Source organism: Mchenga conophoros, linkage group LG20 (genome assembly GCF_057382185.1).
Source record: "Mchenga conophoros isolate Kocher_MC1m ecotype Shallow Benthic linkage group LG20, M_conophoros_male_GT1.1, whole genome shotgun sequence".
Lineage (NCBI taxonomy): Eukaryota > Metazoa > Chordata > Actinopteri > Cichliformes > Cichlidae > Mchenga > Mchenga conophoros.
The window spans coordinates 21,887,779-21,913,585 of NC_140545.1; the positions used below are offsets into that span (position 1 = coordinate 21,887,779).

Genomic DNA, 25,807 nt, shown 5'->3' on the forward strand with positions numbered 1-25,807 from the left:
GGCTTAACATGTATACATGTGGAAAGGCACGAAACTTGCCATATATATGCAACTGCAGAGGAAATAACAATCCTACTTTGACTAAAGTGGTCCTGACAGAATGTTTGAGAAAGTATACTGTATAAAAATGCATGATTACAGCTGTCTAATTTGTATATTAAGTAGTATCTGGAGGGTTTTTTTTTTTTTTTTTTTTTTTTTTTTTTTTTTGGTTTGACAACAAGCTTCCTATATACTGGTTTGAAGAGTGAATGAGTGGATAATTTTTGACCCAACCCAAGTGATGATAGCAGGTTTTAAAATTAAGGTGACGGTCTCTTCAGAGTCAGAAACTGAGTCATATGTTAGCAGAAGGCAGAAGTCATCTTAAACGGCCCCTGATAATAGTGCGTCTTAATGTTGTAAATCTACCTACTTTATTTATTGCCATTGTCTTTTTTTTTTATTGCCCTTTGATATCTATCATCCAGTTAGCAGCATTTTATTATTGCTGTCAACCACCTCTACAGCCCCTCTGCTGCACACAGTATATACTTGTGTCTTAATTTGCAAGCTCCTATTAAGTTGGCTGTGCTTCTGACCTGCCTGATGATGATGATAATAATCTTTTAGTAGTAATGCAGTTGATCAGGGAGGGTATGTCTTCAGGATAATAAGCAGGATAATTAGTCTGGCTTTTAGTTATTTGCTAACTGGGCTTCAGACGAGCTACTATGATTGTTTAGAATCACAGAAAATGTTTTTATCATCTGTTCTTTCTTGCTGTCCTACTTTAGCATAAACCTTCTGCCCCAAACGACCTTAGAGCCCCAAGTAAGACGAAAGACACCTTGCACCCTCCAGGAAGAGTGGGCCCAGGGGTGCCGGGAGGTGAGTACGGTCACTGTCCTCAGGTTTTAGATACCTAATAAGGTACAACAACTGCTGCTGGTAAAGCTGCGTGAGGGTAAGGAAAGATGGACCTGACACATCAGACTTGGAAAATTACAAGCCAAGCATGTCAGTGAAATAGGAGAAATGCATCTCAGTTTGATGCATTTGAGATAGGCTGGCTTGGATTAGCGCAGCCGGGGAAGTGCACGATTGGTATTCTCGGGCAGCAGAGGGGATTTGGCTCGTCAGGGGCAGGTTGACTGACATTCGTTGGCGAGTGGGTTAGACTCGTTTCATTGCCAATGTGAAACTGAATTCTTGATCAGATCGTGACATTCCTATCTTAGATCCACATCCCCGCCTAAAGCTGGATATGCCACTTCATCCAGTCAGGCACGGAGCAGAGATGAGGAGTATAGCTGCTGGGTTTTTGCTGATACATATACAGATGTCTTCATTGAATAAATTGAGTTTTGGCACGTGTTTGGAAACAACCTGCAAAAAGAAGCCAGTTAGGCTTCTCGAGTTGTTTTTATGTAATTTCACCACGTAAAAAATTATTGGCCAGCTGCAGTAACATTAGTCTGTCTGTTTGAGACTTCTCTGACTTAAAATAAACACAAATTGAAAAACGGAAAATAAGAGTGTGATCTTATTTGTTATAATTGCTTATATGAATTGGAAATACATTTTTAGCATCTTTATTCGCATATTCAGTGTTTCTGTCGTGTCACTGTTCCTCTTTGAGTTGATGTAAAAAAACCACTGAACAGCTGGCCCCTCAGATGGTTACCGTAATGAGTTTAAACATTAAAATGTTATTAATTTTCTACAAGAGCAGTAATTCTTTTTTAACAAAGCTCAAGGATTAGCAACTTTAAAGTTTAAAACACACGGCAAAATGTTGTTCATTTCATTTTTTTGGTTCCTTTTTATATTTGGGAACTCTAAAGTTATTCTCTTCATTTCATTTGTCAAAACCACAAATTTGGTTTCTACTTAAATAACCCTGTCTCTGACCTGTTTCCTCTTTACTTTTTGAGGTTTTGCAGGTCAGCCACTCAAACCTGGTTCCTATTTTATGTATTACATAAACCCAGGCAGTCGGCGGAGGCTAAATATTTAGCTTTGTTCATGTTGATGTGATCTTTCTTGTAACTTATGTGGTCTATGGACGGTCAGTGACCAAACCTCAGCAATCTCTGTGGCAGGTGGAGGACAGATGCCAAGTCAACGATATATGGTGTTTAATGTCTGTCTTCAAACACATTCCTCCTGCTCTCAGCAGCAATCCACATTTTCGCAACAGACCTACTGCTGCTGATGTATTATAGCGTTTCCAAAGCAGTACCTGTAAGATCAGAAGTTTCTCCACAGATAATAATAAAAGAATAATAATAATAATAATAATAAATTTTAAAAACACCCATTTAACTTAAATATTACGCTGTTATGAGCAACGTTGGTGAGGAAATAAACCTCAAAGTATACATGCTGTTCCATTAGTTCACAACCAGAGTGCAGTGTCGTTTCTGTAGTTTTGATACTTAGCTAAAGTTGTTTGTGCTGCTTTTATGAACTGTAGCACATCAAAGGATAGATGTAAGGAAGTTAAGCACCTGTGTGTTTGTCACACTTCTTCTGCATCATTATATATGATGCTATGTGGAGCCCAACTGATCAGTGGGGCCGATTATATTGACTGATAAACAATAATTTAAAAGAACTAAAGAAGGGATGTAAGAAACAGCCTTGAACCATGTAATAGGTGTTGATGTTGTATAGTTTGTCCAGGGCTGGGCACTTTGCAGTGTATAAAATGATCTTTTATGGGGGAGGCTCAATGCGCTGCAGTGAGTTAAATATGATCAAATTATGTACTTTAATACAAATGTCCCCATGTCATAGCCTTAGTACCTTGTAGTTGTGCTGCAGTGCACTACCAAGAGTTTAAAATGTCTTTGAAACTCAAACAGAAACAGTGCAGGTTTTCCAGGGACATATGGATTGACTTTGGATTGTGTAGCTAGTGAAGTAACAACCAGCACTGATTCCACAGCATCTGCAATCCAAACATGACATCATCAGGGCGATATGGAGCTGTCGCTGCCAAATGAAATAAACACCCCACGTCTGTGGTGACTTCACCCAATATAAAAGAGTTGCAAAAACATCAGATTGCATGTGTGCGGGTTTTCCATCCTAGAACTGTATAGAAAGGGGCTCCGGTGGTCTTTGCAAGGGTTAACACCACGTGAGTTTGTTGGAAGCACATGGATGTGATCATAGGGCGTTCACGCTCCCTAGCTGCCAAGGAGAGGGTGGGTGTTTGGCTGTGATCTTGACATATGTGTGCAGTACACTCACTCACCCACACACAAAACACCCCCCAACGCACACACACTTTTCCCAAGCTTGTGAAAAGGGAGTTTAGGGTGTTGTTTGGCACACTCCCTCCCTGGAAATGATCCCTGAAATAGTACTGAGGTAGTTTGGTGTAGATAATTCTTTTCCTATACTGATAAAATGACTGCACTGGGCACATTTTTGGCAGGAAGCTGTTTTGTGAAGGACACACAAAGTGCTGCAACAGGTCACTACTTTTCTTGTGGTGTCTCTGCCCCAGATTCCCTGTCACCAAACACTCCTGACCCTTGTCACCCTGGCAGAGACCACACAAGCCCACACACTCCCGCACCATGTGTCACAGGACTAATTATCAGTCTGGCTGCTGGAGGACAGGGTGATTCAAATTTCCATTCCTCGCCCTCCGTTAGGCGCTAGAATTAGAAGCTAGAAAACACAGAGGGCGCACACTTTAAACAACAAAACACGTCACTGCAGTTGAAGAAGACAGGCTCGGCACGAGTTAGTTTTTTTTCTTTTTCCCTCAAAGCAACATATCGTTTACAACAGGTACTATCAAGCTGTGGCTGATTTGATTGCGGAAAATAGGCTTAGGTGGCAGTAAGTCCTTGGGAGAGGGGAGGAGGAAAAAATCTCATTGTTCTTTGTTGCACTTGCCATTGAGTCTCATTAAGGAGTCGTTTTTTTGTTGGAGAAGACGGCAAACAGTAAGTTTCACTCCTCTTTGTGATATTTGTTGTGTTGTATTCATTTTTCTCTGGCATACACTCTTGGAATTTATGTGTAGGTTTGTTTGAAAGTTTAGTTTAGTCGGAAACTCTGGGACATTCTCAGTGTTATGTCATTTTAGGAAAACGGGCCTAACAGACAAGTAGGCCTCTGTGATGAGGGCTGTTCACAGAGATGACTTGCTTCAACTCCCTGTTGCAAAATACAGGCATTCAGGCACCAGCAGATAGCTGTCAGACGGCTACAAGCTGAGTTTGGAATTCAGGAGTCATTTCTCCAGCCAACATACGCCTTTTCTTTGCTCCATCTCTTCTCTCTCCCCCTTTTTCTCTTCGTCACTCCTGGTAGGAAACAATTACAGATCTGTTTCAGGGCTTGTGTGGGTGGTTTCTTATTAGCCACACTGTAAGGATCAGCCCCTCAGTTGGAAGTCTACTTTCCAGCCCTCACAGACTGCTTTCCTTCTTCACTGACTTTGTCTATTCCCTGTCTCTTTGTCTAGATAACTCACAGCTCAGCCAGGACCAGGAAGCAGGTGTACCAGAGCAGTTCACAGGCCTCCTACACGGATCTTCTCCTGTCTTTGAGAGCCGTGAGGAGTCCTTCCGGCTTCCAGGTGTTCTGCCACCCAATCAAGACCAGCCAGAAACAAAAAAGAGGGCCAAAGCTAAAGAGGGAGTAACGGCAGCTGCGCCGCCACCTAGCCGTCCTAGCATGGCCGCCATCCTGACAGACTGTGATCCAAAAGCAATTTATGCTACTGTGAACAAGGAACCCAGGGACTCTGTGGCTGGTGCTGTATCTGCTGTCAAGATGCGCCCTCCTGGGGACCTGAAGCTGGCACGCAGCCTGTCCAAGTCTGACTCAGACTTGCTCGTGTCGCCTCCTAATGAAGAGGAAGGAGGATTGGGAAACCGTAGCGAGTCTGTTTCTAACTGTAGCACGGCTAAGAAGAGACTTGAGAAATCTCCCTCTTTCACCTCAGAATGGGATGAGGTAAGTGTTTCCGCTTGAAATATTTAAGACACACACGGGGGGGAGGCTTTAGTGTCTGTACTGTTTAGTGTTTATGCATGTACAACCAAATATTGTATAATGCAGGCCAGTAAATAATAATTACATGTTTCACAGATGTTTAACATGAATAAAGGTGACCTTTTTCACACTAATGTAACTGCAAGGTAGCAGAGTGACAGCAGGTGAAACCACAGACTGTATATTAAAGATGGATGTAGCCACCGTGACATCAGTCACCGGTTTCTGGACTCTGCATTTTGAAGCCTCGGTGTTAGTGTTTAGGCTGTTGCGATGTTATTGCCATAACCTGCACAGGTAAAAGGCACAGACACGTGTATGTGCTAGGTAACAGACTCATTCATTATTAGAAGAATTCCACTCGTCCCAATTGTAACGTGTAAAAACAAACCTAATCTGGAGATCTTTGTTTATAAAACATTTGTCATGAATCCCATTGGATGGAAAAGATTAATATTGTGTGCATAAGGTTAATATAGTTCAAAAATGTATTGACATTCACATTATTGGACACGGTTTTTAAGCAAGTACAAAAGTTGACTTGTTTTGTTTAACAAGGCCCGCCTGATGCCTCATCATGCAATTTAGGTCAAAACTTGTCTGGAACAAACTTTTTGGCAAAACGGTAAATGATGGAATATATCTTTGCACATATTTGCATTAGTACATTTCTTTTGTTAAAAAACTGCAGTGTATAAAAATATTTTCAGAATTCTGTGTTTAAAACTTTTTTTTTTTCCCCCAAATTTGTCTCAATCCCACTATGTGTTAGTATCACAGAGCATATTCACATCTAAATATATTCCCCGTGCATGCAGCGCTTTAATGTTTTGTCTGGGATGTAGATAAAGAGCTGAGTAGAGACACAGCGGGAAGAGATTAGAGAAGACAAGAAGATGGGGATAAAACAACTGAGAGACTGGAAAAAATAAGACAAGAGACAGAGATTTGGAAATTGAGATTCAGAGAAGACGTGGAAGCCGTAGATCCGTTTCTTCGGCTCTTGCCTCCTCCTGTTGTAAAGACGTGAAACTCCGACCTGAATCTCTATAGAGACTGACAACCCGTCAGAACACAGAAAAAACACACAGCTAAACAAATACAGTATAGAACCCTTCCTTTTCAGAGTTTGTTAGATTTTACTCTTTTAAGAAACACAAGTTACCAAGAAGGTATAAGTTTTATAAACCTTGGTTTTTAGTATTGCAGTCATTAAACAGCCACACAAGATACAGCTGGCATGGTTTCCTCATTGGCTCTTTTACCATTATCCTAAAACAATCATCTTATTGTTGGCAGAATTAAAGAAATCCTCTGTAAGCTTCTCAGTTAAGTTTTGCATAAGCTGTCCACTAGCCTCTCAGTAATTTTCCCTTGTTCTGTTTGTGTTCTGCTCCATTTCTGTTACTGATAACTGCACTGCTACACACAGTCCAGAAGTGACTTGTAGGTTTCATTTGTGATGCCTGTCCATCCTGAGCAAATCGCAGGCTCGGATAGCACTAATGCTTTCTCTTCCCACAGTGAGGAGCTCATGTTGCTGCCTAGTGTTCCTTTACATGACCCTCTCAGAACAACCACAGTGAGCTAATTGCAGATTTGAGGTCGATGTCTTGGCTACTGCGGGCCATGGTTTGCATGCAGGTGGTCAGTTTTTAGACGCTGCCAACTTATGCCACCGATACAGTAATTACACCTTGGTGTGCTGCGATTCTGAAGTTTTTAAGAATCTCTCTTTTTTTCTTTTTCTTTTTTTTCTGTTCATGTGTGAGACTGCACACAAGCGATCTGGATTATGCGTCATTGTTGCAACCAGTGCAATTTATGTCCTCGTCATTAGATGCTGGTATGTGACTGTTGTCTGACAAAGTCATACATACTTATTTGGCAGTGTTGTGCTACCATAAAGTGCCAGATGTTGTGTTGATGTTGCTGCAGTTTATTGCTCACGATTAGATCATGATAAAAAATATGGCACCAGCCCACAGAGGGGATACTGTAGTTCAAAACATCTTTGATGTGCATTTATGGAAGGAACAGACACAATATTGGCTCTATATGGAAATACTGCTGTCAACACTTTCATCTTTAGCTGCTTTGGGAAGGATAGCGGCTCGAGGCCTTGTACATGTGCTTTATCCAAGTTCAACAGGCTTTTCTATCATGAGAAAGATCACAGCTGCCTTCCACTATGGTAATATGACTCATTCTGGGATAACCTTGCTGTTGAGCTTTTATGTATGGGAGCACTCCAAAGAGGGTTTGTTCTTGAGCTATTTCAGCATTTGCAGGCATTACTTTAGTTTATAGTTTTGTCAAAGGCTGCCAAGGAAACACTCGTGGAAAATGACTGACCTTTGGTATTCGTCTGTGTGCAGCCGAGTGAATGCCTCGCCTCGATTCAAGTGTACTAGACCATGTTTTCTCAGCTTTAGCCAGTAGGAACTGTTCTGTAATATCCTGAACACTAAGTGAACACTTAACTGCTCTCTTATTCACAAGGGGTCACCACAGTGGATGGATCCACAGACTTTAAATTATTGACGCAATCCTCAAGGATTTGTGCCTCCTGCTACTCTTAAACTGGTGATCCTTCGTGTGTTAGGCAAATGTGTTAACCACCACACTATGGTAATGCACTGATTTGATCAAGTATTGTTAGTGTATTACTATGTGACTTTAACTCAGTATTGCATTCAGGTTTGTGTATTAAACACAATTCATATGAGTTTCGTCTGGGTAGTGTGTATATATGTGGCAGTTAAAATCTTTCATAAATTCAAGCAAGATGTTTACCAGCCGCAGCCAGACATGGCATGAAGAAAAGGTGTTGGGGTGGGTTGCAAAGTGGCTTGCAAATGTATAGCGACTAATAGACTACATTAGAGGGCTGCTATTTATGTATCTTAATCAGATGCAAGGCCTTCAGCTGAGCCATCAGGTGATTTCTGTGAGCATTATGGTCAGCTGATTGCAGCGGAGTTAGATTTTTGTGCCAGCCTCAGCTTGTCAATCTCACTAAATGTGGGTGTTTTCTAAAATTGGTGTGGTTCCAAAACCTCAGAAACCACATCTGCTACATAATATCTTGTAATTGGGTCACACCAGTCCCAGCATCACTAACTTTTAATAGTTTAAACCAGTTAAATGGTAACTAACCACTAAAGTTCAATTTAAAAGGATTATGATTTATTTAAAAAAGACTGGTTAGCAATATATAGGGGCCTATAGGGACTGGTTTGTTTCTTTGTTTGTTTTTACATAAGATGATTCCATAAACATTCACCAAAAGGGTCCCTTATCAAATGTACTAACTGTTTTAGTTTTAAAATCAACATGTCAATGCCCTCTGGTGGGCAAACTGTGCATTATTGTCTCTGATTGTATCATACCTGCCTGGCTGCCCAGTTCTTGCAATTTCTGGTTGCTGATTGGCCGACATATATGCACCACCAATTTATACCTGTCGTAACGTAGCATTACCATTTGGATCTAGTGGTATTTTTGTAATTCAGTCACAAACTATGACAAATACTAATGGAAATGTGCCATAGCCAAAAGTGTAATGATGACTATTTAAAAGTCAGACATCCAGAGGTTTTGCACATTGTCTTCCTTTTCCAGAATGTGGCGTAGTGGGTAATGAGCTCAATCAAGTATGTGCTTGGATCTTTTATTTCCCTTTAAAGTCTGGTCACTGGCAGGGCACTGTTCATTCTAATTATCTAGTTTAATGAACACCTCACCACCTCAGACTGCACCTGAGGGATGTGGCCCGTGAGAGAGTGACAGGATTAAGCCAGCTGTGACATTACTTGGCTATTGGAGCTTTCTGCTCTTCCTAGATATCCTCAGCAGCTCACAATAATCCTGGAGCTCCCGAGTCCTGTTGTATTCTCCCCGGTGCTTAGAGAAAGATGAAGTAAACAGACTAAACGTGGCCTAAGAGGAGGAGCCAAAACAAACTGCATTTCTTTGGCAGGAGAATAGATGGTGATATTGGTTCCAAACTGAAAAAATAGCTCTGGTCTGCTAAAAGGAGATGAACTTGAAGCAGTGCCCCCATTTCCTGTATGCGCCATGTAAGTGTATTTTACCAAGGGAACTGGGCAGCTTTGAGTTCATCTGAATGTCTGGAAGCTTTTTAAAAAATCATTTAGTTGGCTGCTGGCAGAGAGCTGCCCTCTGTTAATTTCATTCTTCTCTTGGGAATAAATTTTATTTACTCTCCAGTCATACAGCCAGACACGTAATAAAATTGCTTTAGGGCTCTACTACCTAGACGGTGGACCTTAAAAATATAGATATATATTTTTCTTTCTCTTTTGCTATCAGTGGTGCTACGGAATAAAATGTGTTCGTACTCCCTAATATTGCTAATATCAGCCTCTGATGGAGCTCACACATGCACAGGTTCCTTGTCAGCACATGTACTTCGATGTAGAAAGTTAAAATTTAAAATATAAGCCCCAAAAACCAAAAAAAAAATGAAAACAAATGATGCTTTGTAGAGTTAACCACTACCCTGCTTGCACAGTTTTCCATAACAATAACACCATGTTTTAGTACTTTTTGAACGCATGCTGAATCACATAGGAATTTTCAATTCGGTTGATCGTGACTAGATGTTTATTAGAGGCCTTGGTTGGCTGGTAAGCTTCTAAAAGCCTTTGAAAAATTCCAATTTTTGAGCCTTACTTAAAGTTAATGAACCCGGAACGCTTTTTTTCTTTTCACATGAATAGTGATTTAGATGGCGGTGAGTTCTCTGCTCAAACCAAAGCGCAAGAGCTCATTTTTTTTCCTCTCTCTCTCTTTTTCCTTTCAGGGAATAAGCCTGCGTCTGCTCGAAATAGAAATATTCACACCAGCGATTTAAAGTGCATAGCAAATGAGAGGAGTGTGTGGGAAATGCAGTAAAAGTTTCATTGGGCGTATCCTTGCCTACACTTTCTTACTGATGTTGGGAGTGCCCCCTGAAAATTGAAAACTCCCTTTTCTTTTCACTTTCTCTCTCTCGCTGCATTCTCTTCAGCCCTTGTCTCTCCATCGGCAGTGTTTGCTTACTCTTGCTTTCTCTGATGTGCTGTGGCAGCCATCTTGCCGGTCACGACTGGCTGCTCTGGAGCACTCTACAGAGCTGCGTGACAGCATTTGGGGTCCCTGGACATTACCAAACCCACCCCCAAGTGCATGGACACACCTCTTCTAAAAACATCTTTTTTTTTTTTTTTTTCTTCCTTTTTAATCTGGTTTGTAAAATATTCTGGTTCTCACACCCTCTTCCCCTTCCTTTCAGTATCGTTCCTAGTCATCACCCCTCTTTCTCAACAAGACAAACCCTTGGATGCACTGCCTCGGGTTTCAAGACAAGGAGATTTGACTTGCATGAGGTCTTGGCCTATGCATCTCTCCTTTTAAGGCGCTCTCAGTGTGTGTGCATGTGTGTAAAGCGCATGCTAATGTGGGTTGGTGTTGGTCCTTGCAATCAGACTGAAGATGACAATCCAGGGGGGCACATTGTGTGAGCCAGCACTCTGAGCTCCACAGATGGAAGGAGAGATAAGGAGACGGCGAGCTTTAGACAGAGACAGGAGAGGGCCGCTATCCACTTCCACACTTCACTTTTTAACTTCGTTTTCGATTCGCACCTCACAGATCCAATAGCCACTATGAAACCAGCTTTTGTGAGTATTGATTCCCTTACAGGCAGCAGCTCTGCTAGAGGCTCATTAATCTTGTCTACATGCTATGACTGAACAGAATGAGAAAATAATGAATGCTTTTTAGCATTTCTGTGGATATTATATTTCTTTTAAAGCCTTTCCGATTGGTATTCACTGATTGAAGCTGGTTGCTTTATTGATAAAGAAATAAAAGGGAGACAAAGTGAGGCGCACACCCAGATTATCCTGCCCTTTCTTCAAAAACCTTGTCCTCTCTGATGTTTTTAAGCCATGCATCATTTTCTTTGCTCTCTTTTTCTTTTTAATCCATGTTCATGGGATCATTAAGGGTTTGGCTATGCGTTGGTTTTGTGTCCTCATTGTTTGCTAAGCAGTTTCATGTGTTTGACTGGCTGAGATCAAACCAAACTGTGGGTGTGTGTCAGAGCTCCAGTGCAGCCAGCGAGGTAAATCTATTCTCTGATCCCCACCAGGGGGAGAACACAGGAGAGCCACGGGGGGCTGACGCATGCAGCCACTGCTTGGTATAACTCTTATAATTATTTGCAAAGGAATGCCCTTCCTGTTTTAAGTTTAACTGGGAATATTTATGTGTAATGCGGAATGAGTGGTCAAGGTTTCCCAGAGGGGACGTTGTTCATAAAAACATAAGCATGACATTGGGCTATTTCAGGAGGATGTTCATGGGGCTGCTGACAGTGTTTTGTCCCACTGTGGCATTGAGGTCTTGGCACCTGCTACAAACAGGGTTGTGTTTGTGTTCCCCTTGATGCTTTTCACTAGTCCGTAGTTTTCGTCCAACCCTTGTTTTGGTGCCAGCTTGCCAATTTGAGGCTGGTGGTCTGGGCACACGATCTCTGCTGCAGCCTTTTGTTTCACCCTCTACACACTGCCAGGCGTCCTTTAGCTCTGCCGCCACCCTTTCTCTCGGCTTTAGTTGGGCATTGTTCAAGGCTGTTAATGAAAAGACAGTTTGTGTTTTCACATCCCGGTAGGACAGCGGACCCGTTATTCTGCTAAGTCACCTCAGGGCAGCAGGCCTACTGTGAGGAGCATGATAAATGGCTTCATGCGCCTTTAATCTCACCCTGACCATTTCGCAACACTGCTGGCTCTTCAGCTGTTGACCTCCACCTCCTGGGTGACTTCTGACCCCTCTCATTGTACCCCTGTGCTCACAGTGAGGCTCTCTAACAATGGATGCCTCTCCATTTCAGTTCTCTGCATTGATTGAATCCTGCAGCACAAAAACACACCCATCTCTCCTCTCCTCTATTAATTCTCATGACACTGAGCATCCTAGTTCCTGACCATGAAATTCAGAAGCCTCTTCTTGCTGTGAATGTGATTTACTTTGAGGAAATCACTGGCTGGCATCCTCTGATAAGGATATATTTACCCAGCTCCAACACACCTACCTTTCTGGATAGCTGCCTTGAACTCTCATTGGACCAGCTAACATTCCCTTTTCCATTATGCTGGATAAGTGAGGCCAATACAGCAGGACTGAACATCGATGTGCTTTTTTTGTTGTGATTTGTGTGTACGTTCATGTGTGTACATTTCTTTAAATAGGAAAAAAACGTCTGTGCTTTATCTTAAGTGACATTTTAAATGCATCCAGTTTATTTTGTTTATCCACAGTAGTGAGTATATTTTAAATTCTCCTTCAGTGTTTAAAAGTACAATGGCCTGTCTTATCTCCTGAATGGTGGCGTAAAAAACTTGGGCAGCTGAACTGTGTGTCAAAGATGCGATTGATGGGAGCATTATCCTCCCTCGAGTACAGACCTTGGCCACTTTAATGAGGCAAAGAGCACTGCCTTGTCTTCATTAACTCAGGTGCTGCTACTGCTTATGCATGTGTGTGATTTTACAGATTAGACCCCCAGTCGAGGCCAGCGCTCATCAGGGGCTTTCTAATTGCTTTTGTCCTGCCGAGGCCTAATAATCTAGTTTATTATGAGAGCAACATAAACCTGTCAAGATCAGTTTGATATCATAACTTAAGGAAAATAAGCAGCCATCCCTAGGTGAACAGAAACTCTAATGAAGATGTAGTTGGTTTGTGTTTTTCTCTTTTATTTCACCACTAGAAGAAAATCTAAGGAATCCAAGAAGCAACAGCAACTACATGCTGTTCATGTTAGAGCTATTCTTATTTTTTGGGGGGGGGGGGGCATCTCTCCCCAGCATCATCCTTCTTTCCTAAAATGCTTCATACTAACTGAACCATCACCGTAGAAAAGTCTGAGCACACAATGTCTCACATGCTTTCAGTATGTGTGACATGCATCCAGAGACTCTCGTGTAAAGAGGAGGCAACTACTTTTGATCACTCATGTTTGCTCTTTGCTCAGCTAGAAGTTGTGTTCCCACTCCACCGTCAGCTTTCCTGTTTAACGACATAGAATGAACATGTGGACGGCAGTTATTTGTTGAGCTCGTGTGACTAATCTACCATCTGCCCAATATGCAGGACTCTAATCAAGAGTATGGTGACTTCACACTGGGCAGATGGATATCAAAAATAATGCCATTCTCTAACCGTCCGTTGTCTCACACCTCTTCTTGCCAAAACTTTGGCATTTTCCCTCTGCCGTATTGAGGACTGATGGTGAACATGAATGTTGAGAATGTGGACATGAGGAAGGAATTGTACGTTACACTGAGGCTGAGTGTGTGATCCTGAGCTTTTGTGTTTATATTTCTTCACTTCCTATGACTACACTGATTATTCATAGATCCAGTCATAACAGATACATTTGTTAAGCACTAAACGTGTACGCTTTTCCATCTGGAATGGTGTTTCTTTCAATTTAGAATTTTTAAAATCTCCTGTCAAGAGTGTTTTTTGTGTGAAACAGGATGATTATAATAACACTGCCAGAGGATAGTTGGCACAGTGTGGATACACACTTTGAATGGGAAGAAGGCGAAACAAAACGATGAATTCTCTCTCAGCAGACACCGGCGACTTCTGACTCCCCAAAACAAAGAAGATCTAATTCCTCCGACAGCGTAAGATGTCAATCTTCTGGTCCTTTTGGGTTTTGGCTCTGTCCTCTACTGGGGCATTCTTTGTAGAGGTAGATGGGATCCTTTGAGGCTTTAGGAACCCTTTTGGAATAACCTTAACTCAGATTATTCATTTCTTTTTCTAAGTCCAGAAGCTTCAGTTTGTGACTGGGTTACCAGTCTGGCAGCAGCATACTAAAATAGATGCATCATTGTTCAACGTTAATATCTTTCTCTGCCCTTCTGACATTAATCTTCTAATTATGCACTATTTCACTGCTGAACATCCACCTGCTGATCGATGATGAAAAAAAACTGCTACTTTGGTTTTCCAGTGTCGCTTTATTATCTCATATATAATTATGCTAATGGGGTCATCAAATATGTCTGGGGGCTTTTTAAGGAGCGAGGACATTCAAATTCGGATAAAACTTCTCCAGCTGTAGTTTTATCTGTTCACTCTAGTTTATACAACATGGCCTCATACTCAAAGTAGTCAGAGTACCTGACAGGTGTGACAGCAGCACAGTCAGTCTCTCCGTTTGCATTGAATTCACTCCCAGTGTCCATGCATATTCAGCTGTGGGCCACTTTAAAGGGAACCACGATTCTGTGCTGTGGCAGATGTAATATTGCAGTTTCATGTCCCACTGCTGCTTCGCTTATGAATACATTTCTATGAAATGACAGTATTGTGTTTTTACAAGTCCATGAGCGGCATGTGCATGTGATGTGTGTATGTGCGTGACTTACTGTGATTGGAAACCAACTGCTGGTGATGTTCACATGCATTATGTCATGATGCATGAAATTACTGCAAGAAACGTCAGGTTTCTGGGCATCGTTTCAGCTGTAGCTTCTCACTCTCAGTCTTGCTGGGTTTCGAACCCTTTTTGTGTTTTGTCTACGACGCTTCAGTCGTCTTGAAACATTTGTTACAAGCATTGGTTTAAGCATCAAGACACAGTTAAACCTGCTCCAAAACTCTCTTCACTGAGAGCTTTATAAGTACATGGGAAGCTTAAACTACCAGACTTTGTTCTGTATTATTTTTCCAGACTTGTGCACGTTCTCTTTTAACTTGTTTATTACAATTATCCTTTTGTTTTTGACCTTATTAGAGTCAGACGGTAAGACCGGCATGCCAGTATAAAGCAGCATTTTTGTGCCTGTTGTCCCCTACGTGCAGTCAAGCCCTGGTTACTCATTTAATGTGGGACAATAGCAATGATTGTTTTAATGTGACCATAAATAGGATATAAAGGCACTCAACCGTCTCGGTCCTCAAGCTGTCCTTTAACATGTCTTTGCAAAATCACTGCAACCTAATTTTCTTCTTGCTGACGTACTCATCATTTGCTCTCACAGGGACAGTGTATTATTGCTTTAGGGGCTTTTCTCTGTATTTTTGCTGGTGAAAGGTGGTGGCCTAACTCTGATCACTCTTCCAAGCCCTTACATTTTGTTTTCTCCCCCCTCTGTTCCTGTCTTCAGATCGAGAAGATGATGACTATGATTGGTGCAGGCATTGATTTTTCCAGAGATCAGCAATACGCTACACCAGGTAGAGTATGAATACTAATATTGTTGCTTTTTCAAGCAAGTTAAAATGACTTAATTTATTTGTGAATTTGACACTTGTCAAGGAAACCTGAAGGAAAACAGGAAGAAATGAGTAGTTTTCCATTAGCTACTCATCTGTTTAATAAATGTGAGCAAAAGCACCTTGTATTAATTCATTATTTATCTTTTTGTGGGTGTGGATGTTAATGAAACGGCTGCCTTTATTGCCAAATAGTGGGCTTTGAGTGCTTGGAATTTGATTTATACTATAGTTATATTTATTAGATCCTCACCCTGAACCTTAAAAATATATTAAACAAGTGCATGGCAGTGATAGTAGAGAGGAGAGCTCTAAATACAGATTAGCGGGCGATCGTGGCTCAAGAGTTGGGAGGTCGCCTTGTAATTGGAAGGTTGCTGGTTCGAGCCCTGGCTTGGACAGTCTTGGTCATTGTGTCCTTGGGCAAGACACTTCACCCAATGCCTACTGGTGGTGGTCAGAGGTCCGGTGGCGCCAGTGTCCGGCAGCCTCGCCTCTGTCAGTGCGCCCCAGGGTGGCTGTGGCTACAATGTAGCTTGCCATCACCAGTGTGTGAATGTGTGCGTGAATGGGTGGATGACTGGATATGTAAAGCGCTTTGGGGTCCTTAGGGACGCTATACAAATACAGGCCATTTTAGTTACAAATGGAGGTTTGGGTACAAAAATACTATTTTAGAAATTACAGGTTTGTTTTTTATAGAACAAATGACAAAGAAAAGAGTCTAAAACGTTTCTTTTAGAAGGCGTGTGTCATCCTCCACTGAGATTTGACCCCTTGGTTTGTTTTGCGTCTCTGTTTTTCTGAGGCAGTAATTCAAGCTGTGGTGTCTGACATGAGCCAAGTACTAAATCTGCATCATAACGTACCAGGATCTTTATTTTTAAAACCAAAGTGCCTGAGAGAGAACCTGTATTACAAGCAGTGTAAGGACTGTAACCTGCTCTGCTGTTATTCTGCTTTTCAAAGCCTGTCATTAAGGTTTGATGGATGGCGTCCAAGGATTGTAGCAGCAACCCGAGCAATCAAATCTTTCCCTTCAGCTCTCCCTGTTGACATTCTTCAACATCCACTGTCAGTCACCGCCGTGCCTGAGCAATCTTTTTAATATATTTAAACAAAGCAGCACATCCTCTTTTCCTTCACCAAACTCCATCGTCTTATTCTAGCCCTGTGGTTTGCTGTGCCCTGCGCTGGATTGAGCTGTTTAAATATTAACCACTTCTGTACGTATGTCAGGGGGTGAGCTCATTGTGCTTTGGAGGAAGCAGACTTTGTAGAAAGCTGACACTGCTGCAGTAAAGTAGTTAGCATCCCATCACAGGCACTTGGTGTGAAGTTTCCATGAGTCTGATTCCACTTCCATGCGTGTGTGAGCCTTAACCTTGTAGCTACCACGCTCACAGCTCCAGCTCAGTGGAGCAGACCATCGGTGGACTCGGTCAAGAGGAGGCTCTCTGTTTGATGTGATAAACCGCATCACTTTTTTCCCTCCCTCTACTCCTTCATTTGGTCCGGTGCTCGGCGGTGACGTGCCGAGTTGATTGGCTCTGTGCCTCCAGTCTGTATCTTCACTGATTTACCTTTGGAAAGAGAATGTGTAAAAACAATGGACTGAGGTATAGATGCTGCAGGAACTTGAGAGCAAATTAGGGGTGGGTGGGAGGGGGGTTGTAGCTGAAATGGTAGCTAGCTCTGATAAAGAGCAGCCACCTGCAGTGTTACAGAGGGAGAGAGAGGGAGTGGGGAAGTGTATGCATTGAAGGGGGGGTAGAGAGAGAGAGAGAGGAAGGGAGGAGAGAGGAATTGCAGGCAGCAGAATTGTGATCAGTCAGGACAATAGGAGGATGTAACTTCTGCAGGACTAGGTTATCTGCTCTTTAGCTAGGAGCAGCTAAAAAAATGTTTCTTTTAGACCTCGTCTGTTGCCGGACCGCATCTCTCAGATAATCTTAGCGCTCTCTTGTCTGCAGAGGAGTTAATCCTGGGAGTGAGCTATCACTGAAAGTGCTTTTTGAAGGAGCCGATCGGATTCTTGACTGGATTTTTTTTTTTTTTTTTTCTCCTTGACAAATTTTCAAGCTTATGAGATGTCTGAACGGAACTTTTGACATGGGACCCTCATCTGGAACGTGACTGTTTATGCAGCAGGTTTAAATGATAAGACAGCCGACAAGCAGAAAGGGAAACTTTCAAATCTGTGTTTTATAAAGAAATGTTATGTTTTCGAATTTAACGCTGTTTACTTTTCTAAGCTGCCAGATTTCACAAGGTAGAAAACGATTGACTCTGTTAGCCTCTGTGTTTGAGGGGTAGTTAATATATTGGGAGGTAACTACCTGTGCAGTGATTGGTTTCTAGTGTGGAGTGTGTATTTGCTTTGAAAGAGTTAAAGAATTCCAGTAACATGTTCACTGGAGGAGAGGCACCAATCTGTCTTTGTATAGGTTAGACTGGTGACAGCTGTCACTATAGTGTTGCTCTGTTATCAATCTCCGTTCATTGCAGTCATGTCACAGGTTTCCTTTAGTCCCTCTGCGTTTTTTTTCTTGTCCTGCTGCTTCCGATGTGGACAGTGGCACATCACAGGTAGATTCCTGTTTGGATTGTCCGTGGGGGATTATATGTTAAACAGGTGGGATATGTGAGTCTGGGATCCAATTATTTACCAAATACCTGTCTTGGCTACAAGTCTGGATCACTTACACTTGGCTGCAACAAATGTACTACCCTGGAAGAACTTAAACTAAAGTTATACGCTCCAACCTGAGTGTTATTGTAAAGTTAAAGTGTAATTAAAACAGCCCTAATTTTTATTTTATTTTTTATTTTTGGGCAGAAAAAGGTACCTCCTGAAATGGGACACTCTGACTTTTTTTCATAATCAGATATGAAATATTTAGTCATATTTGTGAGTTAGGTGAGGCACCGCGCTGTGTGCTAAACAGAAATGTATTTCAGCATTCTCCTGGCTCACTATCATAGCAAAAATATATTCTTTATTTTTTAGATATTATCCATTTTTTTTGTGGATTTATCCCTTTTATCTTACCTTCACCCCCGACTCGGGGGTAGTTTAATCTATTTCGAGTGACTGTTGTTCAGCCCCCGCTGTCCTGCGGGAGCTGACGCCTTGTTCACAGAGGACACTGTCTCCCTCACGTTCCTGCTGCTGGTGCGCTCGGCTCTGCTGGCCGAGAATGATGTGGCAATGCCACGTCTCGTCCTCGGAGTGCCGCTGCTACCGGCTGAAAGGTTTCTCACTCCTGAAGCGCTTTCCCCTGTCAGCAGGTGCTGCAGGCCGACTGCTGGACCAGCCCGTGGGAGACTGGCTGGAGCATGTGGGTCTGCCGCAGTACGAGAGCAAACTACTCCTGAATGGATTCGACGACCTTCACTACATGGTGAGTGCCTCACTTACTTCATTTTCATTACTGTCTTTGGTTCATATTTAATTCTCTCGCCTGTTTAGCCGTTTATTTTCAGTTTTTAAGTCTTTGAAGACTTTTTTTTACCTTTTCCCTGTACTCTAAAGTATCATATTTGCATCATAGGTATTTGCATTATTTAGTGCTTGGTTTAACTCAGTGTTTCAACTTTTCCATCTGTTCTGGTGACTCCACCTTTCAACTTAGCCGATGCAGTCTGAGCTCAGCTCCTGTCAGATAGTTTGTTTGATACTGTTACCTCTGGTTTAGTGTTGAATCAAGGCTGTCCTGGATCCTCACACTCTCAGACGGTTTGTCTCTGGCCTGGGAGGCGATTGTCGTGGCTTCTCGTTAACAGTCAGAGAGCCGGCTGCCAACAAAGCAGCTGATGCCCGACCAGAAGGGAGAAGAATCTTGATGAGTAATGGGGTGCTATTGCCAATCTGACAAGTTTATAGAGCCCAAAGTGTGCGATGCCTCTCTGAGTTGGCTCAGTTGCTTTTCTCAGTCCTGAAGTCTGATGAAGGGGCACAGCTGGCAGTCTGAACCGGTGGGAAAGTTGAGAGATAAGCATCCTATTTGTCAAGATAAGAACTCACATTTCTATCAGACTTATGAAAATCTGTTGTCCACAGTGTGTTTTATTTGTTACAGTGAAGGTTTTTATGTTTTTCAAACACTACTGTAGATTCACACATGAGTTATAAATGTACTCAAGATTCCCTCCATGTGGACTTACTACTTACCACAAAGTAAATGAAGCCAGATCCAGAGTGCTGCGTATAAACAGGAACACAGCAGCAACAACAAAACAGAACAAGTTCTCTTAGCGACTACAAAAATAATTCATAAATCACTGTGTTGGGTGCAAATTAAACTTTTCATTTCGGCTGAAAGAAAGGGTCTCGGGCACTTTTAATTTGAATTTGAATGAACTGTGCCTCAGATGAGTGCGACTATGAGAAGCTGACAAAGACTCCAAAGAATATGGTCTCTTAGACACTCAGCGTATTGTACGTAAGCATAACAGCTGTTTCCTTGTGCGAATCAGAAGATATACACCTCTGTTTGTAAGCTCCACAACACATGACAGCAGATGTAAACAGACGTACACGTTTCAACTTATAAGACCCTGAGATTATGTGATATAGCAGCAATATTAAAACCAGTACAGACATTTAAAGTTCAAAAACTACAAAACAAAACATCGATCTCTCTGAGGGAAACATTTACTACAATTTAAAAAAAAAAACATGAAGTGATGGGACAAAAATTAATGAATATATTTCTTTCTTTTCACACTTTTTTTTCTTTGAGATTATCAAACCTTTTAAACAATTTTTATAAATAAACTTGAACTTTAAATTCTAAATCATTAACCTTGAGCTTTGCAAAACTGGATATAATAAAGACGATATATAGGCAACTTCATTTGGTATGCTAATGATGTATACTAATCTGGTGTTCAATCTAATTGGGTTTGTAGTAACGCGATGCATTTAGGCATGCAGACACTGTCAGGATGACCTTCTGAAGTTTGAATGGAGCGTCAGGATGGAAAAGAACAGTGATTTAAATGGCTGTTGGTGTCAGACAGCCTGGACTGAGGATTTTCCTACAAAATGATTTCTAGGGTTTTACAAAGAATGATCTGATAATGTGAAAATATCCACATCTCTGGGTGAAAATGTCTTGTTCATGCCTCGAGCTCACTGGAAGGCAACTTGGAAGTAACTCCAGTAACCACTTGTTACAACCAATGTATGCAGAAGAGCATCTCTGAACTGCAGAAGACCACACAAGGTGCCACTACTGTCAGCTAAAGACCGCAAACTGAAGCAATGATTAACACAACCTGACCAGAATTAGACAATAGAAAACTAGAAGATCACTGTCTGGTCTGACGCCAGATAAAGGTCATCACTGATTGTCAGTATCTGTATATTTATTTCTTTACCTCTGCATGTAAGGCTTGTTAATTAGACTTAAATATTATAAATATAATGTTTCTTTGGTTTATTAAGCTTCAGTTGTTTAATAAATAAAATGTGTGGTTGCTATCAAACTATATCTGTCTAATTTCAGTGCACTCTGATTCTCCCATAAACAACCTTTTACTCTACTTTACATAACCCGAGAATAGAGAATTCATCCACTTATCAGCCTCTCCGCTTGGAGAAAGCGTGATCCACACCCATGTTTAAGTACGTGTTGAAGCCTCTGAAGTTTCTCTCGGGGTTTAATCTTCCTACTGTCTTTTAGGCTTTCACACTCCTTTTTCTCAGGCTTGAGTCGTCTTTTTATTCCAAAGCGGCAAGCTGGCAACATTTCTATCTTTAAACATGGCTTACTAACCACCTGGCTTCCTAAAGTCGCTGCAGGGTTTAGAGAAAAAGCTGTTACCTCTGAACAAAACAACGTGTCCCTCCCACAGCAAATGTTGACCTTTTTTTTTTTTTTTTTTTTTTTTTTTTTTTTTTTTAATGAATCACAATTTAGTCTCAATTGGAAATTAGAATTACCCTCTGAGTCACCTTTGCTTTGCTAAACTTTTATAATTGCGTTTAATCTATGCATTAGTGAATAGAGCAGAAACGAGCCATATTTCGTTCTTGGCTGAGTTGCCAGTACTGTGTACAGATATGCCTGTCAGCCAATCCACTTTTATCTTCAAGAGACGGATCACCTTCTGTGTTCGACTTTCAAAACAACAATCTAAAAACACTTCAGACTCAGAAATAGATGCAGAGTCATGATGTTACTCTTATGCATTTCCTATGAGCTGCTAAAAGACGGGCAAGATGCCAGTATTTTAATTGAAATGTTCACACTTCATCATCAAATTTTAAACAATGGTAAGAAAATGGTCCTTCTCTGAGTTAGGTTGTTAGACATACTATTTATTTTTCCAAGCATGCTTATGTAGCAGCGAGATCACTAATTAAACAGTGTTTACTCTGCCACTCGGCCAACTGTGATGTGTGTCTCCCCTGCAGGCACGCTCTAGAAGCAGATCAATAACAGCAGTGAATGTATTGTGTTCAAGCAGCGTTGCAGAGACGAGCCTTTTTCTGAAACCAATTAGATGCTTTTTATCGACTCGTGGAGCAAATGTCCTGATGAAACAAGCGCTGCGCAATCATGCTGTTCTCCACCGCTCGTTGGTGCTGACAAGTAAAGCCTGTTGAAATGAAATGTCTCTTTTTCTCTGTGTTAGACTTCTACGCTGTGACACAGTCGGCAAGTTCGTTTGTATTCAAAGCGACTGAGACTGACGGTCTTCTGGCGAGGGCGTCTGGATCTGACTTTTATGCGGTCAGCTGAGGGAGAACAAATTTACTTTGAGTTTCAAATCAGTGGAGGTGGCTGAGGATTTATAAGGAGAAAGACTTTTTTGTTTGTTTGGTTTGTTTTTTGTTTTGTTTTTTTGTTTTTTTGTTTTTTAGAAAGAGTTGGTCAGATCTAAAAGTTGCACCAAGGTTAGGCAAACCTTTTCTACTTCTGAGCTGCATTCATGTAATCTAAATTCATGATGTTTTCGTGACCCCCAACCCCCCTTTTTCTGCCTTTTAATAAATGCAAAGGGCTCATGCTGCAGCGAGGGACCAAACCCTGCGGAAAAATCCAGTAATGGCTTCCTGCATCCGAAGCTAAAGGACTGGGAATGGATTGATTGATTTCTTTTTTTTTTTTTTTTTTTTTCTTTTTTTTTTTTTGGGCTTAGATTTGTTTGTTAATTTGAAAGAAACATTTTTTTTAATGTTCTGTCATCGTTTCATTTGCACTTTTCTTTTGAGGTCTGAGTGGTCTCATGGCAGCCAGTTTAGGAGGACAAACTGAGTCTTAGTGCTGTTAGGTAGCTGTCCTTTAGAGGGTCAGAATGAGTGATCCGTGCCCCTGAGCACCCAGCCTGAATTCAGAGTGCTTTTAAACCAGGGAGGCCACTGTGGCTGTTCTCTGGATAGGCCGAGGAGGAACAGAGCAGCATTTTAATGAGAGGACGGAGTAAAGCAGAGCTGGACAAGCTGCACAGGCACAAAACAGGCCCAGCTTACACTGCTGTAAATGTATTCTGTTTGCCAATGTTGTGCTGATATTAGCGTTCTCTCTACTAATGTACTCCTTGAAACCTGCCAACCCTGTGGAAGCACATTAGCCAGAAATTTCCCCACAGAGTTGTCACCACCACATCATGCTGTTTGTGTTTTCAGACTCTTTGAATGAGGATAAATGGCTTATCCAGATATAGCAGAGGTGAATGTAACACTTTACATGAAAGGAAATGAGAATTTTTATTAAACCAGGTGTGAACAAACATTCTTCACCTAACAGGTGTTCAGTTCACTCCAGTTTGGTTTGGTTTAGTGAGGTGTGTCCAGAAGCAAAATGTTGATTAGTGTTCAAAGTTATTTGCTTTATCAGTCAGGTTGTCATTCAACCATCAAGCCATTAATCATGGGACTGAACTGGGAGTCATTTATGTCTAAGCTTACCCAGGTTAACTTCAACATGAAATCAAATTATCCAAGGACAAAAAAGATTGAAAGAAATGAACAAAAGAGCCCTGTGTCAGCTTGGCGACTTGTCCAGGGTGTACCCAGGGTCTCGCCGTATGATGGCTGGGATGGACTCCAGCACCCACACAATGCTGATGTTTCCTTGGCTTGCCTCAGTGATAGATGTCATAAAACAAATATTAAAGTCTGTAAAGCCCAATAAACGGGATGATTTCGAAGTGATGAGATAACATTTCTGCACATCTGCCAGAATTGGCAGAAGACACATGAGAAAATCAGAGTGGTAGGAAAATGAATAAATCAGGAAATGGGCAAAGAGTGTAAACCCAGTCTGTTACAGCTGTATTCCCCCGCATAGAGACATTTATCAGTTAATCTCCAGTGGGACAGTAATGCAATGATCCATGCGCTTTGAAGCATTATCATCCATTCAGCCCCACAAACCATATCAGTCCTCAGCTAGAGAGGCAGCAATCAGCATGTTGCTGCTCAGAGATAATGGGCTTTCAGTTGTCAGTTTCGTGTGAGGCAGTGTGAAGGCAAAAGAGATGATACATAATGTCCTGTGCTCAGTGTGGGCTGAAGCCAAGATCATAGTGAGTTCTGATCAATAAACTCACTCGGAGCATTCAGGTACTCATATTTCTGCTTTCCGTCTTCCTTCTCCGGATTTCCATCGACAGGCTGGATCGCAGCCTATTAGAAATTTCAGCATGAACAGGATGGCAGTGTAAAAGTTTATGTCAGTGTCTTAGCTGAATTGTGATTAGCATTGTGATTCCACAGGCAGCATTACAAAGATTGCTCTGCAGCATTTACTCTAACAGACGCACTCCTCCCCGCTCATCATGCTCTCCGCCCCTTGTTTGCATCAACGGCATCTGCATGAAAAACAGGCTGTCAAGTTTGACCTACAGACAGCATCTCTGCTATGCCATTAGTGGTGTGTGTATGTGTGCATGTGCAGAGCGGTGAGCACCACAGGATTAACTTTAGGTTCATATTGAAGAGTCAGCCCTGAGGCGACGCCTTCTCTGGACCGTAGTGATACTGGCAGATGAGAGTTGGCTGCTGACTCCCCTGCAGAAGCACTACAGCTAGCATTCATGGTTTATATCCAACAGACAGGACTTGTGACCCTTACCCACTTCTTATTGGTCAATCTGAGCATGGTTAAAAGTCAGTTTAATTCAGTTTAACAGACGGCAATTCCTTCAACCTCTGCTAACTGGCTAGTCCCAGCCCTTGCCATCCTGTGGTTTTGACTACCAGTTCAATTGCTGGGTGGTTGTTGTTTTGGTCCTATCAGTTATTCAGCTGCTTCTTGGAGATATTCACGTTCTATTCCACCCTCCTGCAGTTGAAGACAGTCTTTCTTCTCCTCTGCAAATGCTGAGACCTGAAAAGACTACTGTAACCAGGGTCTAACAGTGGGTAGGGAAATTGTTAATAAACAAGACCCACAATCAGCTGTAATCTTGGAGTTCTTTCATTCACCTCAGAGGCAGCTGATTATGTTGCTCAGTAAAGCTGCAACATTAAGTGTGAAAACCCCAGAAGCTTTATTATGAATCTGTTATCGTTTTAATCTAAATCTGTGGGAAACACTGTTTACTGTCTTGTGACTGTCTTATTTGGTCTGTTGTACCATAAAATTGTTTAATATGGAACTAAAATAAATGAATAAATGATGTTCGGTGTTCATATAAAGGCTTTCCTTTTACGTGTCAAGGTGTTTTGATTTCCCCTGCGGCTGTCGTCAGCTATCGATGCGCCTCCATCTCATAACGCTGCCCACTCTGCAACTCAGACATTGATTCATCCCTCCCTTCTCCATTATCTGTTTGTTGCCACTCAGTCTCCAAAGGTGATATCGTGTGTAACCAAAGACTGGTTTGAACATCAATCACCACATTCCTGTCAGTACCACCCCCCCCCCCCACCCCCCCACCCCCACACCACACACACACACACACACACACACACACACACACACACACACACACACACACTTAAGTCTCATTTAAGGGGTTATCGATGTGGCTCCTCTGGTGATAGTCACTAAGTTGAGTTCTAGGGAGGCTCTCAGTCAGGAGTAATTCACCTTTTTATGCAATGGTAGCATATTTGTGATCAATTCTCACGTTGCACTGAAGGCTTTTAGCTTGGAGGGTTCGTCTTAGATAGATATCTATCTATCTTTATCTTACATCAAAGCAGTCTGTGTTTTGGGATTTTCATAGATGACTTGAATAAACTACGTAAAATAACAAAAACTGTCTTTTACTAAATGGTAACTTAAATTACTTTATTCTGACACAGTTTAATGTACCTTGCTTTCTAATGACTTTCATGGGTCTTAGACTAGAAATGCCAGTAACAAAAATGCTTGTTTTGTATGTTGCTTTAAAGGGGAGCAATGTAATGGAGGACCAGGACTTGAGAGAGATTGGAATCGCAGATCCGAGCCACAGAAAGAAGATCCTGCACGCAGCACGTTCCTTTCCAAAGGTGATAAATCATTGATTCCTACTTTAGTACTTCTCAGAC

The 25,807-nt window shown here is 41.8% G+C and overlaps 1 protein-coding gene across 11 annotated transcripts in view; it reads left to right on the forward strand.

The window, feature by feature from the left end:
- Positions 1 to 25,807, forward strand: part of anks1aa (ankyrin repeat and sterile alpha motif domain containing 1Aa) — a 63,740-nt gene that overhangs the window by 26,407 nt on the left and 11,526 nt on the right. For 6 of the 11 annotated variants that reach the window (XM_085260863.1, XM_085260866.1, XM_085260869.1 and 3 more), the window contains 6 exons: positions 777 to 870; positions 4,472 to 4,965; positions 13,656 to 13,712; positions 15,204 to 15,273; positions 18,601 to 18,716; positions 25,670 to 25,768. In XM_085260863.1, coding sequence (XP_085116989.1) covers positions 777 to 870; positions 4,472 to 4,965; positions 13,656 to 13,712; positions 15,204 to 15,273; positions 18,601 to 18,716; positions 25,670 to 25,768 — 930 coding nt within the window. The remainder of the gene's footprint in view (positions 1 to 776; positions 871 to 4,471; positions 4,966 to 13,655; positions 13,713 to 15,203; positions 15,274 to 18,600; positions 18,717 to 25,669; positions 25,769 to 25,807) is intronic. The other 5 variants (XM_085260864.1, XM_085260872.1, XM_085260865.1 and 2 more) reach the window with 4 other exon arrangements.